Source organism: Moschus berezovskii, chromosome 9 (genome assembly GCF_049115385.1).
Source record: "Moschus berezovskii isolate FMDL1 chromosome 9, NW_MosBer_1.0, whole genome shotgun sequence".
In the NCBI taxonomy this organism is placed as follows: Eukaryota; Metazoa; Chordata; class Mammalia; order Artiodactyla; family Moschidae; genus Moschus; species Moschus berezovskii.
In genome coordinates this window covers 19,531,460-19,556,351 of record NC_142468.1, presented here as the reverse complement: position 1 = coordinate 19,556,351, position 24,892 = coordinate 19,531,460, and the positions used below count along the sequence as shown (strand labels likewise).

The 24,892-nt window shown below is 40.8% G+C and overlaps 1 protein-coding gene across 19 annotated transcripts in view; it reads left to right on the top strand.

The window, feature by feature from the left end:
• RGS6 (regulator of G protein signaling 6) overlaps nucleotides 1-24,892 on the top strand; it is a 615,519-nt gene that overhangs the window by 408,965 nt on the left and 181,662 nt on the right. For all 19 annotated transcript variants that reach the window (XR_008687250.2, XR_016038168.1, XM_088839478.1 and 16 more), the window contains one exon: nucleotides 12,248-12,347. Coding sequence is in view for 17 of the 19 variants with exons in the window: in XM_088839478.1 (XP_088695604.1) it covers nucleotides 12,248-12,347 (100 nt within the window). In the remaining 2 variants the exon portion in view is untranslated. The remainder of the gene's footprint in view (nucleotides 1-12,247; nucleotides 12,348-24,892) is intronic.

Here is a 24,892-nt window from a genome sequence, read left to right as displayed (position 1 = left end):
TGATCCAGCGGATGTTGGTAATTTGATCTCTGGTGCCTCTGCCTTTTCTAAAACCTGCTTGAACATCTGGAAGTTCACGGTTCACATATTGCTGAATCCTGGCTTGTAGAATTTTGAGCATGACTTAGGCTCATCAAAATTCTCGAGGGACCTCCGCACCAAAACCTAAGTATGGAAGGAAAACCCTCCTGTCTGGTTTTCCAGCAGCTAGCTCCTAGTCAGTGTGCAAATATATTTGGGATCAGTGATGATTCGCCTCCTGTTTCTCCTTTAGGACTGGGTCACCTGGCTTTGCCTACTTGTTTTTCTCAGTCTCCCTGCCCTGGGGGTAGCTCTCCTATGCTCAATGGAGCATCTGGGGACATCAAACCTGAAGAATGATGTCACCAAAGAAGAAAATGCCCCAGAAAGAAAAGCGACAGGATCAACAGCAGTGGGGCCACCACCCAAGGAAATGGTGAAAAGACAGGGTCCCCTCAGGACAGCTGGGGCCGGGCCAGGTGAACCACAGGCCCAGAATCAGAGTCAGAGGGCTGAGGGGAGTCCTGCAGCATCTCACTCCCCGCTGGAGGGAAGGGTGCTGTCGTCATCACCAACAGTGAGATGCTTAGCACCAAGGGGGGTGCCACCCTGGGTTCTTCTGAGTACAAACGGCAGTGGTTCTGAGCAAAGCAGACAGGGGCTTTGGGGGACATGCAGCTGAGCAGTCTTCAGGCAGCCGTGTCGGAAGAGGTGTGGACAGAAGTGAGAGGGGAGCTTGGGGATGCCTGGGCCTCAGGTGCAGCCCTGCTTTTCCTTTTTAATTCTCTAAAACATCTCTAGGCATCCTGGGGTTTGCAGTTGCTGAGGAAATTTCATTCTAGTCTTTCTTGATCCATCTGGAAATTCTCTTCTCTCTGAAGCTCTGTGAGACTGAAGGGCTGGCTCTCTCATTATCCTGAGATTAAGGGATGAGTCCTTCCTGTTTGAAGGGCTGACTGTTATCCTCTGTTTTCTTTTTCCATTTGATGGGGCCCAGGTACAGAAGACCAGGTCTCATCTTCAAAGATGTGAACTGTCTCTCCCCTTCAGAAAGTTATGGTCCAGAGGGAAAGAAGCAGAACTTCAGTAACAGAAAAAAAGTCCTGAGTGGAGGCATACGGCACTTACCATTGGAGCAAGGGAGAAACATCATGTTCTGGATCTTACCTCACATCCTTTGAATGGAAAAAGGGAATAAAAAATATAAACATTCATTTTGTTTATCCATTATAATAGCTTACATTTGTTAATCCCAACCTCCCGCTCCACCCCTCCCCAGTCCTCTTCCCCTTGGCAACCAAAAGTCTGTTCTCTAGTCCGGGAGTCTGTTTCTGTTTCATAGATAGGTTCTGTATGAGCTGTTATACAGAGAATGGATTAAACAACAAGGTCCCACTGTATAGCACAGAGAACTCCATTCAATATCCTATGATAAACCATAATGGAAAAGAATATTTTTTTAAAGAATATATATGTCTGTGTATTACTGGATCACTTTTCTGTACAGAAGAAATAAACACATTATAAATAAAATGTGTGTGTGTGTGTTTGTGAAAGTCGCTCAGTCATGTCCAACTCTTTGCAACCCCATGGACTATATATAGCCTGCCAGGCTCCTCTGTCCTTGGAATTCTCCAGGCCAGAATACTGGAGTGGATAGCCGTTCCCTTCAGGGGATCTTCTCAACCCAGGGATTGAACCCAGGTCTTCTGCATTGCAAGCAGATTCTTTACTGTGTGAGACACAAGGGAAGCCAAGTAAAATATATTTCAATAAAAATATAGACATTCTTAATACATATGTATGCACATGCTGGAAAAATCAAGTGCCATTTCCTAGAGGAGGAGATTTGCACAGGGCCTGGGAGCATGATGAGGACACAGTGTGTTTGCAGTGATGGACGAATTATCACTGCATGGGAATACAGAGAATTGTTTGCAGGTAGGTGTATCCAGGAACCAGAAGTTTGGAGAGCTGATGCTGAAAAGGTAGTTTGATGCCAAATCATAGAGGACCTTGAATCCCATAATAGGAAACTTGGCACTTATTTTGTAGCAGTAGGGAACCACAGCAGATATTTGAGATGATTTACATGAACGATTCTGATTCGCTCCAGTGACCGGTTCAGTTGTTCAGCTTGGAGTCAGGGAAGGTGTTGAAGAGTCAGAAAGGGTGAATGATTCCAGAGTCCAGGATGTCCTTGCGGGGGCAGGGACAGGGAGCAGAGAGGGGACAAGTCTTATGTTTCTTGTTCCCCTCCAGGAGGAAAAATATATAGTGAGATTCCAAGATACTGGAGGGACCAGTTTTCTTTGGAAACTAAGATATTGACTTCTTCTTACTGTGGGAAGTAAGGGGAAAGTGATGTACATGTTGAACTAGAATCTTTCTGTAGAAGGCTTCATGTTCAAAATTGGAGCATTTTATGATGCTGACCTAATCATCTACATCGTGTCACCACTTGATGTTTTTTGTCCAGGTCTCCTTGGTAGGCTGGACTGAAGAATGTGGCAAGGGAAGGTTGGAGATGAGAAATAAGAAAGGGTGTTTGTTTTTCCATGTGTAGATTGTGGTGTTGAAGTTAATTAGCGGGCTGCTGTGACCCATTTAAGAAGCTCCTGGAAATAACCTCTGAGCCACTCATCTAATTGATCCCAGTAGGCCAAAAACTGAAGCATTTAAAATGTCATGGAAGCAATTACTTTGGGTTAGAGACAGACATCTTCCCCGTCCTCATCCCTGACATCTTCCCCAAGCAGACAGCCACAGTTCCTGGTTCCCATTGGTTTGGCAGCTAAACTATGCAGAAAAAGCAGAGAGCAGCGGAATGTGGGAAATCTACCCACTTCCTCCCCGGGAGGAGGAAATATTCATCTCTTTTGAAATATGGAATAACGGTTTTCCCAAACATTTGTTCTTGAGTAGGGGTCACTGTTGCCGCTGTAACAAATTACACCACAATTTTAGTGGCTTAACCTAGCATACATTTGCTATCCTATAGTTCTGGGGCTCAGAAGTCTGAAATGGGTCTTTCTGCAGTGAAATCAAGGTGTTGGCAAGATTGCACACCTTTCTGAAGGCTCCAGGGGACAATCTGTTTCCTTGCTTGTTGTAGCCTTTAGAGTCCTCTCACATCTCTTGGACTGTGGCTCCTCCCTCCATTCTCAAAGCCAGCAAAGTCCGATTTCTCTGACCTCTTTTCTATAGTCATTTCTATGTCTCTCTCTGTCTCTCTGACTACAGCTGGGAAAAGTCTTCATCTTTCAAGAACTCATGTGATTAGACTGAACCCAGCTGGATAACCCAGGATAACCACTCCATCTCAGAGCCCTAAACCTATTACATCTGCAAAGTGTCTTTTGCCATGTAAGGTAATAGTCACAGGTTCCAGTGATTAGGATGAGGACATCTTTTGAAGGGAGCATTTTTCTGCCTTCCCCACTGTGTATGAAACTTTTAAGCACAAGATGTGGCCCCATCTTTTGCATCTCCTTGCACTCAACTAAAGCCGAAGGTTAAGCGAAACCTCCCTGGGAGCTGCCCTGGCCCTGGTGTAGTGAACTAGGGAGCCAGCTCTGGATCGAGGATGCCAGAGTTTCTTATCAATAATCTCACTATTCAAGTCTTATTTGGCCTTGGACAGTTTTCCTTCCCTAAGTATCAGTGTGCTTATCTGTGAAAGGGGGATGGTTCCCAATAAGAAGCAGATGGCACACTCAAATTACAGTAATTTGAGGTTATAATAAAAAGATTTTAGGTCCTGTGATGTCTCTAGAATGTGTCACTGGTCAGTGTCCATTTTCCTCATTTACATTGTATCTGACCTTCCTCAGGGATTCTTTATTCTGTGGCTTGCCCAAAGGACCAGCTCTGCTCATATTTCCAAACAAACAATAGATTCTTCTACAAGAGAGATGATACCTTCTAAGACTTGACTGTTCTAGCCAAGCTCAAGGGAAAGTCATTTCCTCTAAAGTATCATCAATAAGCTATTTGTTCACTGACCTAGAACATCATTCTTGCCTACTTTTTCTCTTCAGTTAAATGAAGAACAATGTTTTCCATAAAAGTAATTTATGAAGCACGACATATGGTAATATTAAAACCATAAAAATAAACTTTCAGGAGACAAAACAATGCTGTTTCATCCTAGCACTGCCTCTGGGTGATGTTAGGCTCAGTATCCTGGGGAATTGGCTCCTGGCTCAACTAGTACCTAAATGCCTGGTTAGTAATTCCTTGACCGTTGTTGCTAAGGTTCAAGAAATCTTGAGATTTCTACTTATTTAACATATTTCCAAAGCAGAATTTTCGTAAAAATATAGATGCCAAATTTACTTTAAATTCCAGATATCACTACCCCGAGACCCTCAAATATTAAGTATCCTGTCCAATGCTGGATTCCGAGATAAAGTTGTTTAAGAATATAGCATGTCATTTACTCATTCATTTGCTGATGAATACATTTGACTATAGAACTTTCCTGGTGGCTCAGCAGTGAAGAATCTGCCTGCAATGCAGGAGACACACGTTTGATCCATGGGTCGGGAAGATCCCCTGGAGAAGGAAATGGCAACCCACTCCGGTGTTTTTGCCTGGGAAATCCCATGGACAGAGGAGATCTCACAGGCTGTAGTCCATGGGGTTGCAAGAGTCAGATACGACTTAGCAACTAAATCACCACTGCCACATTCAACTATTCATTAATATATATTTACTGAGCACACAATTAGGATTAAATGGTGAGTAAAAGAAAAAACAAAACAGCCTAATAGGAAATGCGAGTACAAATTATGGTGATACAGCCTGCATGTAGAGAACAGATGAGAGATGAATCAAGATCTGCCCAACCATCCTTCATGAATGTTCTTTAATGCAAGGCCTTAGTGGTAGACAGTGTTACTTGGTGAACCCCACCCCATTTCCATTCCCCTCTTCCCATACTTCCATGTGGTGACAAGGCTGGAAAAGCTAACTACACTCTTCCCAGCTTTCTTTGCAACCACATGTAGCCATGTGACCCTGCTCTGGTCAGCGAGACAAGAGCAGAGATCTGTTGGGATCTTCTGGGAAGGAATATGCTTTTCTGGATAAAAGGAACAAATATGGCTGTACCAGCAGTCCCTGGTTCTTCCCACATTTCTACTTCTCTAACGTAGAAGTGATGTCTAGAGCTGGGGTAATCTTCTGGAAACCATGAAAGAATGGCCAAGATGGTGATTCAGGTAGAACTGGATAACTACAGTAATGTCGCAGCCACCCACATGCTGATTGCTTGTTATATCGGGAAAATACAGTAAGTCCCCTATATGTGAATGAGTACCAAGCTGAGAGTGCATTCCTAAGTCCAGCAAATTTAGCCTAGGTGTCCAAGCAACACAATCGGCTGTATAGTACGGTACTCTAACAGGTTTATAATACTTCTCACACAAATAACATACTAAAACACAAAAAGTAGAGAAAACATTTTTAATCTTGAAGTACAGTAACTTTAAAAGTACAGTACAATAACTTCTTAGCAGTAACAGCAACATCTCTGCTGCTTTTATGCTTGCTTCTAGACATCCTAGACTTGAAAAAAAGATATTTGTCTGTCGTTCTCCATACAGTACTGTACAGTAAAGTACACAAAAGCACAGCCACTTGTAGAAGATGTGTGACAATGTATGCCAGACATGTGAACTAACTTACATGGCTGGACAGGCAAATACATGTTCGCATCTTTGAAAGTTCACAACTTGACGGTTTGTATGTAGGGGACCTACTGTATCCCCTGTGTTTGAAGTTTAAAAAAAAAATTATTGAAGGGTATATATATATATATGTGTGTGTATATTTTTTTTTCTTTTTCAGATTCTTTTCCATTAAAGATTATTATAAGATATTGAATATGGTTTCCTGTGCTATACAATAGGACATCTTTGTTTATCTGTTTTACATATAGTAGTATATATGTATTAATCCCAAACTCATGATTTATCCTCCCTGCCTTTCCCCTTTGGTCACCATAAGTTTGTTTTCTATGTCTGTGAGTCAGTTTCTGTTTTGTAAGTAAGTTCATTTGTGTCACGTTTTAGATTCCACATAAAAGCGATACCATATGATATTTGTCTCTGTCTGATTTACGTCACTTAGTATGATAATCTCTGCAAATAGCATTGTTTCATTCTTTTTTATGGCTGAGAAATATTCCACGTGCATTTATATGTACACACCACGTCTTCTTAATCCATTCTTCTGTAGGTGGACAGTTAGTTTGCTTCCATGTCTTGGCTATTGAAAATGGTGCTGCTGTGAACATTGCAGTGCATGTATTTTTTTAAATTATAGTTTTCTCTGAATATATGCCTAGGCACGGGATTGCAAGATCATATGGTAACTCTATTTTTAGTTTTTTGGGGAACCTCCATACTGTTCTGAATTTGGATTTTTAAAAACTTTTTGTCAAAAGCATTCTAGGCTGTGACAGAGATTCAAAAGTAACTTTAACTGAACACAAATTAGGAGGCACTGCAATCTTGTCATAACTAGCACAAGGAATCTCAACTTCTGCTCCTGCCATTGAATGGGATGGAGAAAAAGGGAGGAAGCCCTTATGGTTCCCCTTCTCAGAGCCTCTGAAAGTGATATTCCTTAGTGTTTCCAGCTTTTTTTCGAACTCATACTTGGCTCCGCTATCTCCAAAGCAGACTGGATCCCTGAATCTTTCTGAAATGTATTAGTCCATGATGAAGAGGAAAGGATTTTGTCTTTTACCTGCTTTTTGTAACCATAGAAACTAGATCAGTGCCTGGCACTCTCTAGATGCTCAATAAATGTTCACTAAACCAGTAGGTGAAGCTGAGAACATTTACAAGTTGAGAACAGCAGTGTTCTGTGTTTTTAAAAATAAGAGTGAGAAATGGCCTGATCTTATGGAACACATATGGGACAGAGCATGCTCAGTGAAGCATGCCCATTTTGGATTAAGAAATATGATTATCATTTGCCAGCTCTGATTCCTGCCTCCAGGCTGATAAGATGTGTCCAAAGAGTCATTGTCACTCATTCACAGACACCAAAACAGAAGGGGTTTTTAATGAATGCAGGAGCTGAAGTGACAGTCATTAGTAGCTAGAAATAGACAACTGATTGCAAAGTCAAGATGAAATGCTTCAATAAAAAAGACCCTCGTGCCTGAGGCATACTCTGCCTTCTTTGCTGAAGTTGGGGTGGACTTTTTAATAATAGCAGCATAGTTTGCCTATTCTTGAAGTTTTCTAATCTTCCACTGAGGAAAAATTGGAGGAGCTAAATAAATTAGTTTTCGGGTAATTAATTTACACAAACACAACTAATATTGGCCGTTAGTCATTTCTGTTAGGCATGCCATCTATCCGAGGAGAGGTGGAGCTGGCCAGAAAGGGCAGTGTCAGGGCCTCTTTGGATCATGTCTCTGTCTGGCTTCCGATTTGGCTCTGTCCAAAATGACTTCTCAAAACTTCAAAACTCCCCGGTCCTGCCCAGCACCTTTCCTTCACCTTGCACTGCTCAGCACAGGGAACGTCCTGCATGGATCCACAGGGCAGATGAGCAGAAGGGGAACCCAGCAGCCTGATTGCTGCTCCTAGTCTTTCCTCGCAGACACAGCTTTGTATCTGTCAGGTCAGAGAAGCCTCTCATGTTTTAGGATTAGAAATTTTAGTTTAGCAGCCAGGGCTGTCACTGTGGAGATGAGGGACATAAAGTCCAGGGAGGTTAAATAACTTGTCCAAGGTCAACACAGCAAGTCCGTGAAACTGAGGTGGGCATTTCTCTTGGGCCTCAGACAAGTGTTCTTCCTACCATCCTGCTGTGGCTCCAGTTTGTAAACAGAGGATTGCTTCTCCTCACTCCTGTCTTACACCCCATGGCTATTTCAGTGAGTTACATCTACGGTCTGCATAATATTCCTCATTTCAGAGAAAACCCACTAGGGTACAGTGAGTTGTTTCCATTTTTCCTGCTGTTGGGAAGGATGTTTTACGTGCTTGTCAGTGCTTTGAGCTTTGAGCTCCTTGAAGAAGGGTGTCTGGTTGTCGTGAGCCATCCAGGCAGAATTGGCCACGTGGTTTCTCTGCATGGCTTGGCTGTCAGATAAGGGCCACCTGCTTATTGATTGGCTCGGTGTCACTTAGGTGCAGCATGCTCCCTGGTGACACAGAACTTCATATTAAAGGATGACAGGGAATTGATGTTGCTCTTCTTCAGGAACAAAAGGTGCCAGAAGTTAGATGGAACTGCACAGTCAAGAAAACAAAAGTGTATACCTCCCCTCTCCCCACCCCCAACCTGGAAGCTGTGATCTACCAATAGAAGATAAATCCAGTCAAGCCCCTGAGACCAAGAGGGAAAATGCTGAGCAACAAGATACCAGCAGTCATTGGACCAGAATAAACCCTAAGAGGGTTGAGAATCTGATTATCTGGATCAATTTCTTTTTTCACCTATACCCTCTTAGGCCTGAACTAAACTTTCCCTTCAATGCAAACAGTATTAAGTGCTTTCTATCTACAAAGCATGTTGGCAGGCACTGGTTGAGGATATAAGATGAATCTTAGATTTGATAGAAAGAGTTTGGGCATTGGAGATAAGAAGAATTGGGTAAGATATCCTGGCTTTGCCACTTTCTAGTTATGTGTCCTTGGATAAATCACTTAACCTTTCTGAGTTTTAATTTCAGTGTCTTTGTTAAATAAACTTTAAGACCAAGAATATTGATAATTGATTTTAAATACCTAGGATTGATCGTAACATAGATGTTCTGAAAATGTTTGCCATTATAATTTGTATAAGCTCCTGGGAACCCACTTTTGAATTTTTGGTGGGTCTGTACTCCTAGCATTTCTCTGTACACCATGAAAAAAAAATTTTAGAGACAGTATGTATTACTAACTGATGTCACAGTGAACCATGCTATGGAATCAAACTCAGTGATTACAGATTTGCCTGACGTAATGCTGGTAGAATTGACCTTAAGAATTTTTAAGCACATAATGAATAGTGTAGGTGGAATTTCTACATTCTTTAAAAGGTTTGGATTCTAGGATACTCCACCTCTAAAATGTATTGATCCTTGTTACCAGGTATTTGTATGGCTTCATCAATTTTGAAAATGCATTTTTTTCCCCAGAGCTCTATGTATCAGTCAGCAATAGCCACAACTTTTCTGCATAGTAAATCACTCCAAACTCAGTGGCACACAGTAAGCATGTATTTTTCACTAACAAGTCTACAGGTCAGCTGACTTTTAACCACAGTGAAGTTGGGCCACTGTCTTATACGACCCTTGACTGATCTAGCTCTGTGTTGCATCCCTTCTGCTCTAGATGTCTCTCCCCTTCCTTTGAACAACAACTATCTGATGCAGGAGGGTGAGGGAGGAGGGTAAGCATCACATCCAGGTATATTGAAAGTCTCTGTTCATATCACATTCAGTAACATTATATTAGCCATGCAAGTCACATGGCTGAGCCCCAAAGTAGAGAAGCAGACTTTTAGCCCATCGTGAAGCCAGGGTAAGGATCTGGGTATACATTAATACTGGGAAGGAATTAGGAACTAGGGACCAATGAAACATTATTCTACACCTCCGATGTTATAAACTATTACTAGAACATTATCCTCTTTCTGGTCACTTAAGGGGATTGTTCTGTCATCTCTGATGAGTGATCTAACCCTTGGTACATGGTGGGCCAACATAAGAAGATGGATCTTCTTCTTTAGTAAATAAGTCCTTTTAAGATTCAATGGTGTGATAAAGCAACTAAACAGAGCAGAGAAAAAAAAGAAGAATCATGGAGATGACATCTGCCAGTCTTTAAATCCAGTCCACATCCCTAAACTGGAACTTTTACCAACTAGTGTCAAGTCAGGGGTCTAACTGAATTGAAATATTGGCTTTCCTCTAATTCTGAGTAATTTTCAAGCCATAAAAAGCAACAATGTAACTGATACTTCTGGTTTCACATAGCACACGAAACCAAAAGCACAGATTATTTTGAAAATATCACTTTTCTAGGAATAACTCTCCTGGACTATCAATAAGTAGTAAATATTCAAACTACTTTGAATCATTGGGTTGAGTTTAGAGGACAGAAGGTGGGACCCTAGCTGAGACTATTAATATGGATGAAAATCCTCCTGATACTATTATCTAACAGAACACAGGTCTTCAGAGAAGGGCCCTTTTTCCTGGTGTTATGTATTCAGCCACTGACTAAGGGACCAGGAGCTAAAGTTCTTTCTCACTGTCAGTCCTTCTCAGGGAAATCAAGGAATATCCAGGGGAGAGTGGTCTCCTTGTTTGGCCTGTTCTCTGAGACTCTTATTGGGTGACAGAGCATCCCAGGGGTCAGAAGCCTGATCTCTGGGGTGTGTGGCTGGATTCAAGTTCAGGTCTACCACCGGGTAGCTGTGTGACCTTGGGAAGGTGGTTTAACCTCTAAGGTGGTCACTGATGCTGCTCACAGGTGGTCAGCTCCCCTCCCTTCCTGGCACCCAAAAGACTGGACCCCCTGGCTCCTTTGTGGTTGGGTGGTGATTCATTTTGTCCAAAGAGCTGTGACATTATTATATTAATGTCTGGGCTAAAGCATGTAATAACTCATGCAAGAATCTTCAGAATTTTCTCTTGTCCCTCTAACACAATGACCAGCAACATTCAAGATGGTGGCTGCGCCATCAACCTGGGTCCCAAAGAAACTGCAATGAGCACAGTCCCCCTTTTGACCTCTGATAGACTTGTAGCATGAGAGAGAAAAAATTGGTTATGTTAAACCATTGTGATCTTGAGAGTTATTTGTCACCGCAACTTAGCCTAGTCTAGCCGGATTGATACACCTCACCAAATCTCAATTTCTGTATCTAAGAATGAGGATAATAGTGGAATTGAGGTTGTGGAGTACTCAGGGGAATGAAATAGGATAATATTTACTAGTACTAATATGTACTGGTACTTAGTATTTACTAAGTACTAGTCTAGTACTTAGAAGAGTACTACATAATAAAGTCTAAATATATTTTGGCTATTGTATGTTATTATTACATTATGTCTTATCCTAACTTTGTCTCTAACAAGTTATCTGTTTCTTGCAAATAAGTTGTTAGTCATGTGACTTTGAGAAACTCACCCACGAATTGCTATGCTAGTACATTAGACTAACTGAACTACAGCTTTAAATTTCTAGACTTAAAATTATGTGATTTATATGGGAGTACTCAGAGAATCCATCCTGGTGTTTCAACTATATTCTGTTGCTTCGGGGAACAAAATAAGTGATCAAGCTAAACACTATCTTCTCCTCTTTTCCAGTTGCCCTCCCCTACTGCTGGACAAACAAAAAAATCTATGTCCTTGTTACAGGTTGCTCTGTACCTTATTCTGAAGATTTCTGCCCGGGGAGTTACACCTGCCTTGTAAATTCTCGGCCACAGATTGGTTTCCAAGTTAGACACCTGTGTTCTTGGTCATCCATCTCCTCTCTCTGTTCTTTTTTCAGTGTATGTACACAGTATCTGGTTTCATCAATAGAATTTCACCTTGGCTCCAGGCCATAGCCCACCATGGCCTTTCTCCTGATAGTGTGGTCTTCCCTAGTCCCAAAGGAGAGGATCCTGTTCTTGGCTCAAGGCAACCCCCTTCACACCACCACTCACAACCTTGAGACTTGTGCTCCACCTTCTCCAGATCAGCACTTTCCATGTCTTGATTTGTATTCTTTTTCTCCTGTGCCATTCTGGCTGGATTCTTCTCTGGTCCCAAAGACAGCCCTGCCTATACTTCCAAACAGCCGTGTGTTGATATATTAGAGGAAATTTCCTGTTCTTTAGTTTGAATATGGTAATTTCATGTGATTCAAATTATATATAAATCCAGTCTGGGAAAGGGGAGGAACTTCATCACATACATACTGAATTACATGTTGGATCCCATCAAGAATTTTTTTCTCCCTACCTTACTGAACTGGGGGCATAGCCTTGTTCTTACAGATCATGCTTTTTGCTCTTTATATATAAACCCCTGGCCTCTGCATCCCCAGCACAAGACACATAGCAGATCCAGCTACTATGTTTATTGACACAGAAGAGGCCTTTCCTGGTATCTCTTGTTGGTGTCCATGTTCCCACATTTTGGCTGTCTGTAAAAGTACCATTTGCTATTACTTTGTGAGATGCAATAGCACTTCCTTTCTTTAATCTCTTTCAGATTGAAGACATCATTACAAAGATGCAAGATGACAAGACAGGGGGTGTGCCCGTCAGAACAGTGAAGAGCTTTCTCTCCAAAATCCCCAGTGTTGTCACAGGTAAATGTTCTCCTTACAAGGTATTGATGGCAACAAGGAAAGATTGCTGAAGTGTTCTGTAGCCTTGACTGTGACCTGGGAGGTGTCCAATGATTTGTGAATGACAAACAAAATATGTTCAATGTGCTTCTTACATAAAGTCAAGTTCTCATTCTAGTTTCTAGGAAGAAGCTACTCTTTGTCAGTCATTAATATCATCAGTAAGTAATAATATTGAAAAAGAATGGGCTTCCCTGGTGGCTCAGAGGTTAAAGCGTCTGCCTCCAATGCGGGAGACCCGGGTTCGATCCCTGGGTCGGGAAGATCCCCTGGAGAAGGAGATGGTAACCCACTCAGTATTCTTGCCTGGAGAATCCCATGGACAGAGAAGCCTGGTAGGCTACAGTCCATGGGGTCGCAAAGAGTTGGACATGACTGAGCGACTGAACGGAACAGAACGGACGGACCAGCCTATGGTTGAGGCTCTGGAAACAAATAAGCTCATTAATAAACTAGCCATTTACCCTATGGGGTGTGCACAAACCCATAGTATTAAAGAAATTATTTCATATTTAAATAAGTTTCAAGAAAGTCTTATATTCTTCTACGAAATGCCTTTAAGTGTTTTAACTGATTGTACTTGAACTTCCAAAAGAAGTGGTTGTAAGTTTTTCTGCATTACTTTGGGGTTTGTGTGTTTTGTGTGTTCAGATATCTCTTTAAAAATTGTAAATTGTAAAATCTATCAAGCACATGGGTACAGTTTCAAGAATAGAACTGTCACATGCACCACCTGTGCTACCATGCCGCTTCACAAATAATGCATAATAGGCATCTTAGAGCCTCTGGGGAGCATAGTGGATGGCCTCTACCTCCCTTCCCATTCGAGAAACCACTGTCTATTCTATACTAAACAAACTGTTGCTCTTCTTCACAATCTTTCCACATATGGGTGTATCCTTTACTATCCAAACAAGTAACCAAATAAATTAAAATAAAATTTTAGATGACTCCCTAACTATTAAAATCTGGCTGTTTGCTTTCCAATCTGGGGGAGTCAAAAGGACTAAGTATCTACTGCATACCTATAGCATGGCTAAAATAAAAATCCTGACAATGCCAAGTGGTGGTGAGTTTATGGAGCAACTGGAACTCACATGTACTGTTGGTGGGAAGATAAAATGATACAGCTATTCTGAAATTTTCTTATAAAGTTAAATAGATGCTTACCATATGACCCGGCAATCCCTAGGCACTTATCCAAGAGAAGTGAAAACCTGCATTCAGACAAAAACTTGTCAGTATTCAGAATGGCTTTATTGATGATCTCCAGACTGGAAACAACCCAAATGTCTTTCAGTGAGTCAATGAATAAACAGACTGTGGTACATCCAAATCCAGCAATGAAAAAGAGTGGGCTATTGCGATATCCACCAACTTGGATGAATCTTGAAGTTATTTGTCTGAATGGAAAAAAAATCAGTCTCAAAAGATTACATGATGTGGTATTCCACTTATAGGACATTCTAAAACATAAACAAACCAAAAAAGCACAAAACCTATAGTGACGGAGAACGGCTCACTAGTTGAGAAGGACTGGGAGTATGACGGAATTCCTTGAGGTGATAGAACAGTTCTGTATTCTGACTGGGTCACTGGTGATGACATAAATCTATATATAGGTCAAGGTTCATAAAACAGAACACCAAAAAAGTCTACATATGTTACTTTAAAAAATAAATACACCCAGTTGAAGTATCCACAAATATGCCAACTGATTATTTAGACTGTCTCTGTCTGAACTCAAGTACCAAGCGGATTTGGATAATGAACAATGCTTGTATTCTTAGTGTTCTCTAATTTTGAAATTTATATAAGTGGAATTATGCCTTAATATTGGCCATGATATATTTTTCATACTTTTCTGGATTTTACTTGATAAACTCTTGTTTAGGATGTCTGTATCTATTTTCATGGGCAAGATTGGTCTGTTGTTTTTCTTACTTACCCTCCTTGCTGGTTTTGGTACCAAATTTATGCTAGCTTCATAAGATGAACCGTGGCATACATCTCTTTTGTTGACATTCTGTTGTCCTTTGAAAAATAATTCTACCCTTAATCTGGTTTTTAGATATTTCAATTAGTTTTATTTGTAGACAGTGTTCCATCTGGTTCTTCTTTCAATATGTGTTCTCATTCATTCAACAAATATTTACTGAGTATTTACTATTTTCTAAGCATTATTGGCACTGGGAATTTAGAAGTAAATTAAATAGATGAAAATTTCTGCTCTCATGGAATTTATATTCTAGTGGAGGAGACAGCAAAATAATAAGGAAAGTTTATAGAATTTCAGTAGTGATAAAGACCAAGGAGAAAAATTAAGTATGAAGAGGGGGATCAGTTCAGTTCAGTTCAGTTCAGTCGCTCAGTCGTGTCCGACTCTTTGCGACCCCATGAACCACAGCACGCCAGGCCTCCCTGTCCATCACCAACTCCCGGAGTTCACTCAAACTCATGTCCATCGAGTCAGTGATGCCCTCCAGCCACCTCATTCTCTGTCATCCCCGTCTCCTCCCACCCCCAATCCCTCCCAGCATCAGAGTCTTTTCCAGTGAGTCAACTCGTCGCATGAGGTGGCCAAAGTATTGGAGTTTCAGAGGGGGATTGGAGTGTTAAAAATTTGGAACCAGTGGCCAAGCAAGAACTGCCTGAGTAGGTTACATTTGAGTAAAGATGGAAGGAGATGAGAGGTTGAATTATGTGGATGTTGAGGGAAAAAGCATTCCCGAAAGCCAGAGCTAAAACTCCAAAGCAAGTATGTTCCTAGAGCCTTGAGGAACTGAGAAGAGGGAGCTACAGCAGAGGGAAGAATGAAATGTCCCTGGTGATCCGCTGATTAGGATTCCAGGCTTGCACTGCAGGGGGCATGGGTTCAGTTTCTGGTCAGGGAGCTAAGATTCCATAAGCCACATGGCACAGCCACAAAGAAGAAATGCGGTAGAGTGAAGGCAAGAAAGGGTAATAGAGATGAAGTCAGAGTGGTAATCGTGAGCCAAATCATGTCGCCTCTAGGTCCTAGGACGCCTGGAGGACTTGGAGCATGAGTGACATGCTCTGACTTATATTTCAGTAAGATGACTCTGTTTCTTTCTATTTACTCTGAGGAGTTTGATTGTTGATTGGATTTTATTTTTTATATTGAGCTGTTTGTATATTTTGAAAATTAATCCCTTGTTGGTCACACCACTGGCAAATATTTTCCCCCATTCTGTAAGTTGTCTTTTAGTTTTGTTATGGTTTCCTTTGCTATGCAAAAGTTTAATTAGGTCCCATTTGTTTATTTTCATTTTCATTCCCATTTCTCTAGAAGACAACTCCCAGAAGATATTGTGGTGATTTACATCAAAGAGTGCCCTGCCTATGTTTTCCTCTAGGAGTTTCTATAGTATTTGATCTTACCTTTAGGTCTTTAATCCACTTTGAGTTTATGATGTTAGAGAATGTTCTAATTTCATTCTTTTCTATGTAGATGTCTAATTTCCCCAGCATCACATATTGAAGAGACTGTCTTTTCTTCATTGTATATTTTTGCCTCCTTCGAGATTAATTGTATGTTTATTTCTGGACTTTCTAACTTGTTCCATTGATCTGCATGTCTGATTTTGCAAAAACTTCATCTTTAGACATGCTAAATTTTGGGGACCTATTATACATTCAACTGGAAATAACAAGTAGGCACTTGGGTTTGTGGATGTAGCTTTTTAAGGGAGAGTCTGAGCTGAGACATAAGTCATTGGCATATGGATGGTATTTAAAGCCATGGGATTAATGAGCTTACCAAGGGAGTGAGCACAGATAGAAAACATAGTTTGAGTCCTGAAACGGGATACACTAGTGTACAGAATCTAGTCAGGCAGAAAAGAAGAAATCAAAAGAAACCGAGAAAGCACAGTTGGAGGTGAGGAATATTAGGAAAATAAGGTTTCTTGGAAACCAAATTTTCTAGAAAGCATTTCAACCAAGAGTAGATTTGATCTACTATATGAAATGTAGCTGATAGTCAAATAAAAACTGAGAATCAGCCACTGAATTTAGCAGCATTGGCTCCACTGCTGACCTTGGTAGGTTCACGTTCTATAAAGCATTGAGAGCAAAAAGTCTTACTGGAGTGAGTTCAAGTCAGAATGGGAAGAAAGTGAATCAAGGTGGTGAGTTTATTAACCTTTGGAGGAGTTTTTCATAACAGGCAAAACTGCAAGTAATATCTAAATGGGTAAATGAGATTAGGATATGTAGGTTTTTAAATTAATATGAAAGTCACAGTATGTTTGTATGATGATGGGAATGATTCAGTAAAGAGGAAAAATAGTGCAGGAGAAAGAGGGAAATTTCAAGGAGTGATTTCCACAAGAAAGTAAGGGATTGAATGTGATGCACCAATATGTGGGTAGCTTTAGCTAGAAACATATGCAGTGTATTCATTGGAAGAGGAAGGGAGGCTTAGCAAATACACAGGGGTACAAATTGTTTAAATTTTCTTTGTAATAATGGAAGCAAAAAAAGTAGAGATGTTAAAAGATTGGGGAGAGATTAGAAGTTATGAAATAATCATTTAGGGGAGTAAAGGGATTGGACTAGGAAAACAGAGTTTTGACTCCTAGGTAGCATTAGGGACCCTCTTGATTGTTATTAATATTTATGAATTTAAAGAGAGGCAAATCTTTCTCCAGCCACATTCAAATCCCTTGAGTTTGAGAGTGTATCAAGTAGAAAATTAGACTTCATTAGGAGTCCTTAAAAGACTATAGCTAGCATCAGATTGTGATAAATCAAAGAGAGGCAAGAGAATAACTAAAATGATTGACCATTAAGTTTTAACTGAGTAAGGGGAAAAGTGAGAATAAGTTATGGTAAAGAACAGTGAAGAGTAATGATTACAATAAATTTGTAGGTTCCAGTGGCAAAGAAGTTTTGGAGCTGGATGTATAAGAAAGAGAGCAAGAAATATAAGAGATGGTGATTGGATAGTAGAGGGTCTGAAACTGAGGTTGTAGAGGTTGCAGTCAATTGGTGATGACAAGATGGAAGGTATAACCATGGGAATAAGTGACTGAGATAGGGTGGGGGTCAAGGAACTAGGAGGTCATGATTTCGGAAGAGTGAAATCATGGATGGATGTTGAAATCACTTCTGAGGAGTGTTAGAGAGGGTACTTGTGAGTCTTTATAGAATGAGACACAGGGATCCACAAATCAGTATGTGACTGTCACAACAAGAGCTACAGGTGGTTTAATCCAAAGTCAAGAGAGTCAAAGCTAAGTGTTCTTTTGAGAAGAGGGAGGAATTGAAGACTGTCTGAATGAAGCCATGAGAAACAAAGCTTGCTTACCTACCTTCCAACCCTATAGACTATAAGGCATGGGGCAGGGAAGATAGCTACCACCTAAGAGGGCTACAGGGAAGCAGGGCTATTGGGTAAGAGAAAGATATAGGAAATATTAACTGAAAAAGCTGAGAATATAAAAAAAAATCTTACCATGTTTTTGACCATATGTTCCAGAGAGCAGATGAAAGCATTTCAGGAAATGGTGAGTCTGTGACCTGGGTAATAAATGTACATGGTTCCTCTGTACCATGTGCTAGGGTAGGCATGGGAGATATGCTGGTGAATAAAAAACCTGATCTCTGCTTTTGAAAATCTTTTAATCTAGTGAGAGAAACAGATACAGGTAGACCATTGCTCATATACAGGTAGTTATATGAGCTATATGCTATAATAGAAGAGTACCCACAAAGCCCAGAGGAGAGAATCATGAGTTTTTCTTGGGTATATCTAGGATATTTCTCTGAGGATGTATTTCAGTTATCTATTGCTGTATAACCAACGACCACCAACCATGAAGATTTTTCATTTTTCACAGTTATGATTCTGTGAATTAGCAATCCAGGCAGCTCTTCTGCTGGTCTTACCCATGTGGTCCTAATCATCCGCTGGTTCATTTGAGGCTAGAGGGTCTGTGATGGTCTCAACTCACTTGCTTGGCAGCAATGCCTTCTCTTTGCTGAGGCTTCTGTTCATCTCCACATTGCCTTGTATCCCGTGGTGTGCTACACTGGGCTGCTTCACAGCCTGATGGTGTCAAGAGTTTCGAGAAAGAGAGGATGAAAACAGAAAGGCTTCTTCAGACCCAGGCTCCAGAACTCATACGATGTCAAGTTCACCACTGTCTATTTTTTGAAGCAAGTCACAAGACCAGCCTAGATTGAAGAGGATGGAGAAATCAACTCCATCTCCTGTTGTAGGAGTAGCAATGTCACATTGACATAGGGAGACATGATTCATTGGAGGCCGTTATCCTAATGATCTACCACAGGAAATAATTTTAGAACTAAGCCTTACTCAAGAGGAACAAATGACCTGGGGATGGTCATTTCAAGTGGAGGAAATAAAATTTTCATAGGTTCAAATAAAGGAAAAGTATGCCAGGTTTCAGCAGGGATGAGCTTGTTTATGTATTCAGAGTTTAAGATATAGTTATGTATGTTTGAGGAGAGGGATGCACTGGCAGGACAGCCCCAGGAATTAAAAGGATATTAGATTTAACCTTAATAACAGGTTAAAAAGAAACTTTGACTTGTGGATTTTATTCTAAAGGTAATGGACTGCCATCAGAGGTTTTAAAATAGGAGGATAAATCACAGTTGTATGTTAGAAGTGTATGAAAGATGGAGCAAGAAGAGATAGGGCATCTGAGACTACTTAGGGAATCTTTAGAAGAGGAGGTCTAAGCAAAAACTAAGGAACCACCACCACAGCATCAGCCAAAAGCACAACTTCAGAGCCACACCTGATTTAATCTTCACAGAAGTCCTATAAGAGAATAACTGGTATCTCCATCTTATAACTGAGGAACTGCAAATTCAAAAGCAGACATTACTTTTCCAAGGTGACACAGCTAGTTAATGGCAGGACCTGTGCTTTGAGGGCCCACTGTTAAAAAATGTAAGACTCAAGACATCAGAGGAAAAGGTTGAATATAAGATCGATAGGACTTGGTGACTAGATGTGGGGCATAAGGTAACTCATTTAAAATTGGATCCAAGTTAACATGATGGATTGAATACATACATCTTTTGAAATGCCACAAAAGTCATGATAAAGGATTTTTTTAAAAGATGCGATCCCAAAGTCGGAGGCCATTATTATAATGATCAAACATGGAAAGTAAACATCATCCTTGGATTAAACAGCCTTGAAAAGATAGTCCAATTTAAAAAAACAACAAAGAAAGAGCAAATAATGCTTCACTCTGTAGATGTACCACTATGGCAGAGATCCATGGAGAGTTGCTTCCAAACAGGAGATAATGACCACAAAATTCAGGAATCTGAAAAGCTTATAGATGAATCATGACTGACAACCCTGAGACAACCTAAGCCATCACTAGTCAATGGAGAAAGTTAAGAAACAGCTCTGTTTAAATGATGGAGTCCTCAGAAGACTCAGACACTAGTAGCATCAGTAGACCATTCCATTGAGTTAGAATGCATTTTACCAAGATACTCACCTTCTGATTAATCACCACCACTTAACCAGACACTAACTTAGTGTCTACTGTCAAGTACGATCAGGTCCGTTACAGCCAGCACAGCCCAGGCTGGGGTTGAGGTGGCCAGTCCAGCCCCAGGATAGAAGGTAAATCTCATGCTCGACCTGTCCAAAGTATCAAACCTATCATCCAGCCAGTACCTGTCATGGCGCGGGAAAGTTACCTGTTAGAATACAGGAAATTCATTCAACAACTCTAGCCAATACCCAAGAACTTCAGCCTACACCAGTGAAGAATTCCATTGCAATTCTCCTGATGGAGCCACAGTTGCAGTCAGTCCCATGAGCGTTACATTCAGACCCAAAGCCCGAGCTAGTGACAGCACAACAGCTCCAAGCTCTTCACCCCTACCATCCACCTCTAGAGAAAACCCTGGGATGGTATTTCAGGAAATCATCATCCTCTTCACTCTCCTAACATTGCTTGTAGTAGAGTGGAGAGCCACATACAGAGAAAAGCTACATTGCTGAGACCTTTGGATACCAAACCCAAGTAGAAATCCACAAATATATGGCCACTCTATTACTATGCCAATGGAGGCTGTATCTACAGAACAGTCATCACCTTTTTCTCCTGCTCAGCAGCCTCCCCAGTCTTTTAACCCTTTGTGAAGTAACCAGTCTCCAATCACAAACCAGCAAACACCCTTTCAAACATTTTAGGAGTTTTATCACCTCTAGGAGGCAACAGCTGGGAGTAACCTTATCTCTTCTGTAATGGGAATCCCTTTCCTTAGTAAAGATTGGAAGGTAAAGATTAAGAATAGATTTATGTATATGTATTCCTATAGTCAAATCACTTTGCTATACAACAGAAATTAACAACCTTGTAAATCAACTATAGCTCCGTAAAAATTAGAAAATAAAAAATGAAATGACAGTAACAACAGAAAAGAATGATGGGCATAATGAAACTGATTTAACCAGCATAATGTTTCTCTCTTCCATTGCTAGACAACAAACTGTCCATACCTACATGTGACCAACCCCTTGAGTAAATAGAGACTGATTTCAGTGAGAGAGGAGACAAATAACTTGATGACAAAGGGCCTCTGGTGAAAGCTGAGAAGGGCAAGTTTCCTCCCAAAGACTGTTAATGAGGAGCATGTGTGTCCCAGTGCATCCAGGATGCCATCACCAACACAAGCTCTAGAAGACTACTGATCACCACTTTCTCAGCAGCCTAGCGAAAATCAAAGATGAGAATAATACTCGTCAGCAGGAAGTAGCCCTGTTGGAAGACCCATTTCTGTGCTGTCCAGCTATACTGAGTTGAAAACCTTACCAGTGTGTCCAAATCATCCAAAAGGTTAAAAAAAAAGAAGAAACTATTAATTATATACACCAAATAAATAATCATAATACACAGAAATATGCAGATATATACATCTGCAGTGGATCAAATGAGTAAGTCTGGGTGAGAAACTCCAAACTGAAGGCACTGGCATTTAAGAAGAAGGTCCCAGAACAAGAATATATTTGCAAAAAAAGAAAAAAGCAACATTGAAATAAAAGGGGGATGAGGACTTTGAAAAATAGAATTAGGGAAGAATGAGGGTAGAGGTAAGGGAAAGATGTAGTTATAAGAAGAGCAGAGCATCAAAATAAAGACAGATTTCTAGAATTCACAGATAGCCATCAAAGGGATCCACACAAAAAAATCAGAGCTCAGTGGATTCTTTTTTTTTTCCAGATGTGTCCCTTTTGAAGCAGACTTTGTGGTCCATGTATTTACAACTTTCCTAATGTGTTGATACTTATTGGAGTCAGTTACACAAGAAATGGTAGGCATTTCTTGATCTTTTACCCTGCAAATTAGGTTTATCTGGTGAATTCCTACAGGACCCATACAGGGTATTTAAGTGGCATTGTCCAGGAGACAGCTGAAAGTGAGGGACTGAAGTTCTGCAGAACATTTTCTGTAAGATATATGGGTTTGGGAGTCATCAGAGCCTAAGTGGCAGAGGTTTTCAGAGACATGTTGTTGTTGAGTCGCTAAGTCATGTCTGACTCTTTGCAGCCTCATAGACTATAGCCCTCCAGGCTCCTCTGTCCATGGGATTTCTTAGGCAAGAATACTGGAGTGCATTGCTATTTCCTGCTCCAGGGGATCTTCCTGACCAGAGATCATCTGGTCTCCTGCATTGGCAGGTGGATTCTTTACCACTGAGCCACCTGGAAATCCCTTCCAGGGATATGACTGGGTACTAACATTTGTATCTTCATCTGTAAGCTATGTGCCCGTCTTATTTAGCCTGAGATAATTGCTAACCCACCCCCATCTCCTATGATTTTGATTTAAAATTTCCCTGCTGACATCAAGAAATCTCCTTCACCTCTCAGGAACTTATAGGTGAATTCACAGATCTTGGTAAAATAGAGACAGTAAAGGGATGCCCATTGGTTCACTTGGGGACCAGATATCTTGGAGTGAGGAAGGCGATCCCAGGAAGTAAATATACCAAGGTAAGGAATAAATATATTTATAGAAGTTCAAACATAAGAGCCATTAGAGTACAATTTCTTTCTCAAAAGTGAAAAATTAAGAGCTCTAAGGGGTGAGGCTTAGCAAGTTTTCAGAGAACATAGCTGGAAAATTAAAGAAAGAAAAATAGGGAAGAAAGAGAATCCAATATTAGATTAAAAGCCAAGGCTCATGGCTTTTGAGAGGGAAGGCTCATTCATAAGAAACAAAGTTGCCAACCCATCTCACCTTCCAGAGGCTTGGTATTTCCAGGCAAGGTGCCCACAGAAATGTCACTTACTGATCACCTTATCACTCCCTTTTTGGGACAGTATATCAGCCTCCTTGGGCCCTCCTTTCTGAACATTAACTAGGTTTCAGAGACTGTGGTTGGAGCCAAGATGGGGAGGTTTCTGAGTTTCCAGCTTCCAGCCTGCCAGCCCTCTCCACTCCCCACCTGCCCTGCGTGTGTTAGACATATCCTGGGCCAAATGCCTGCCAACTCCAGGAAACCAGCCAGCTTGCATGGCCTTGCCCAGCTGTCTTAGACAATCATTCCAGGATAATTCTCCGTCATCTGAATGTCATAAGGAATTTTCCAGGGACTTTGAAGATTAGTTTCTTCCAGGGCATCATCAGAAAAACAAATTCCTACCTTGTAAGTGCCATAAGATAAGAAGCACTTAATTTTGCAGACAGGAAAATTGAGTCTCAGAGACATGATGTCATGTACTCAGAAATCACACAGCTTGTCAGGGTCCAAACCAAGACAGAATCTGGTTTCATTGCTACTGTTACAGTGCTGTTTCTATTACTTTCTGGGGAAAATTATAGACTCTTGAATTGGAACAGTTCCTTACAGGTGTCTGATGCATTCCCTGTGAACACAAGAATCTCTTAGGTAGCTTATCAAGGATACACATCCAAGGACATCCCTATGTTCCTGGGCTCAGAAACCTTTGCTTTCAGCATCTACCCAGATTATCTAATGCAGCCTGTTTGAATTTGGGAATCAGTACAATCGCCACATTCCTGCCAAATGCTCTCCAGCCTCAGCTTTAATAACCTCCAATGATGAATGTTATCATCTCTCATTCCCACTTTGGATAACTTTGACTTTTAGAAACTTCTTTTTTGTAGCGAATTGAAACTTATCCACAGCCAGCTTCAACCCATTAGTCCCAATTCTACTTCTCTCTCACAATCAAGAAACAGAGGAATGAATTCAATTAAAAGTATATCTACATAACTTTCCCTGTGAATTTTTACTCTACAGTAATTTTCAGATTGTAATGCTAGGTATATACATGATTTTTATTTTGTTGATCTGTATAGTTCTCACTTCATAGTACACAAATTTCTTTTGAATGACTTTATGGTCACATAGGGTTTCCCTGGTGGTTCAGAGGTTAAAGCATCTGTCTGGAATGCAGGAGACCTGGGTTCGATCCCTGGGTCGGGAAGATCCCCTGGAGAAGGAAATGGCAACCCACTCCAGTACTCTTGCCTGGAGATTCTCATGGAGGGAGGAGCCTGGTAGGCTACAGTCCATAGGGTCGCAAAGAGTCAGACACGACTGAACAACTTCACTTAGCAAACTTAGCAAACGTATGGTCACATAAACATTTAAATTATTTAAGGATGCTATAACAAATTTTATTTATTGAGGTTCTAATATAGTATAATATACCTTTTGGATATTGTAACTAACCCTATTATTCTTATATTTATGATGATATAAATTAACCAATTCAGTTCAGTTCAGTTCAGTCGCTCAGTTGTGTCCGACTCTCCGCGACCCCATGAATTACAGCACGCCAGGCCTCCCTGTCCATCACCAACTCCCGGAGTACACTCAAACTCATGTCCACAGAGTCGGTGATGCCATCCAGCCATCTCATTCTCCGTCGTCCCCTTCTCCTCCCGCCCCCAACCTTTCCCAGCATCAGAGTCTTTTCCAGTGAGTCAACTCGTCGCATGAGGTGGCCAAAGTATTGCAGTTAGTAGTATATAAATATAACTTATTTTTTAAGTAGCATATCAAAATTTATACATATATAGACGTTATTCCCTTCAAATAGTTTCCTTGAAAAGTTGCATATTTATTTTAAGAATACTGTCATTGATTTGATTATTTTCAGAATTTCTCTCTGACAAGAACTTTTAAAGCTTCTAGAGTTTGTTAAAATATCTTCATAAGAAGCACAGCCATAAATCCATATATGTATGTGTACACACACACACACATACACCTACATATACTCTTCTTTGGGGACTAAAAGTTTGCATAGGACCATCCTATGCAAACCGACCGTCTAGCTGAGAGCAACCAGAGAAGTTGAGGGTGGGGAGGAATCAAGTTGATGCTACTGGAGACCTAGTAAGAGTGAAGAATTATTGGGCCAAAGTTTATAATGATAGAACATCCATAGATGTAATACTGGCTTTCGGAACAGTTTTTACCCTGGGGACATTTGACAAGCCAAACAG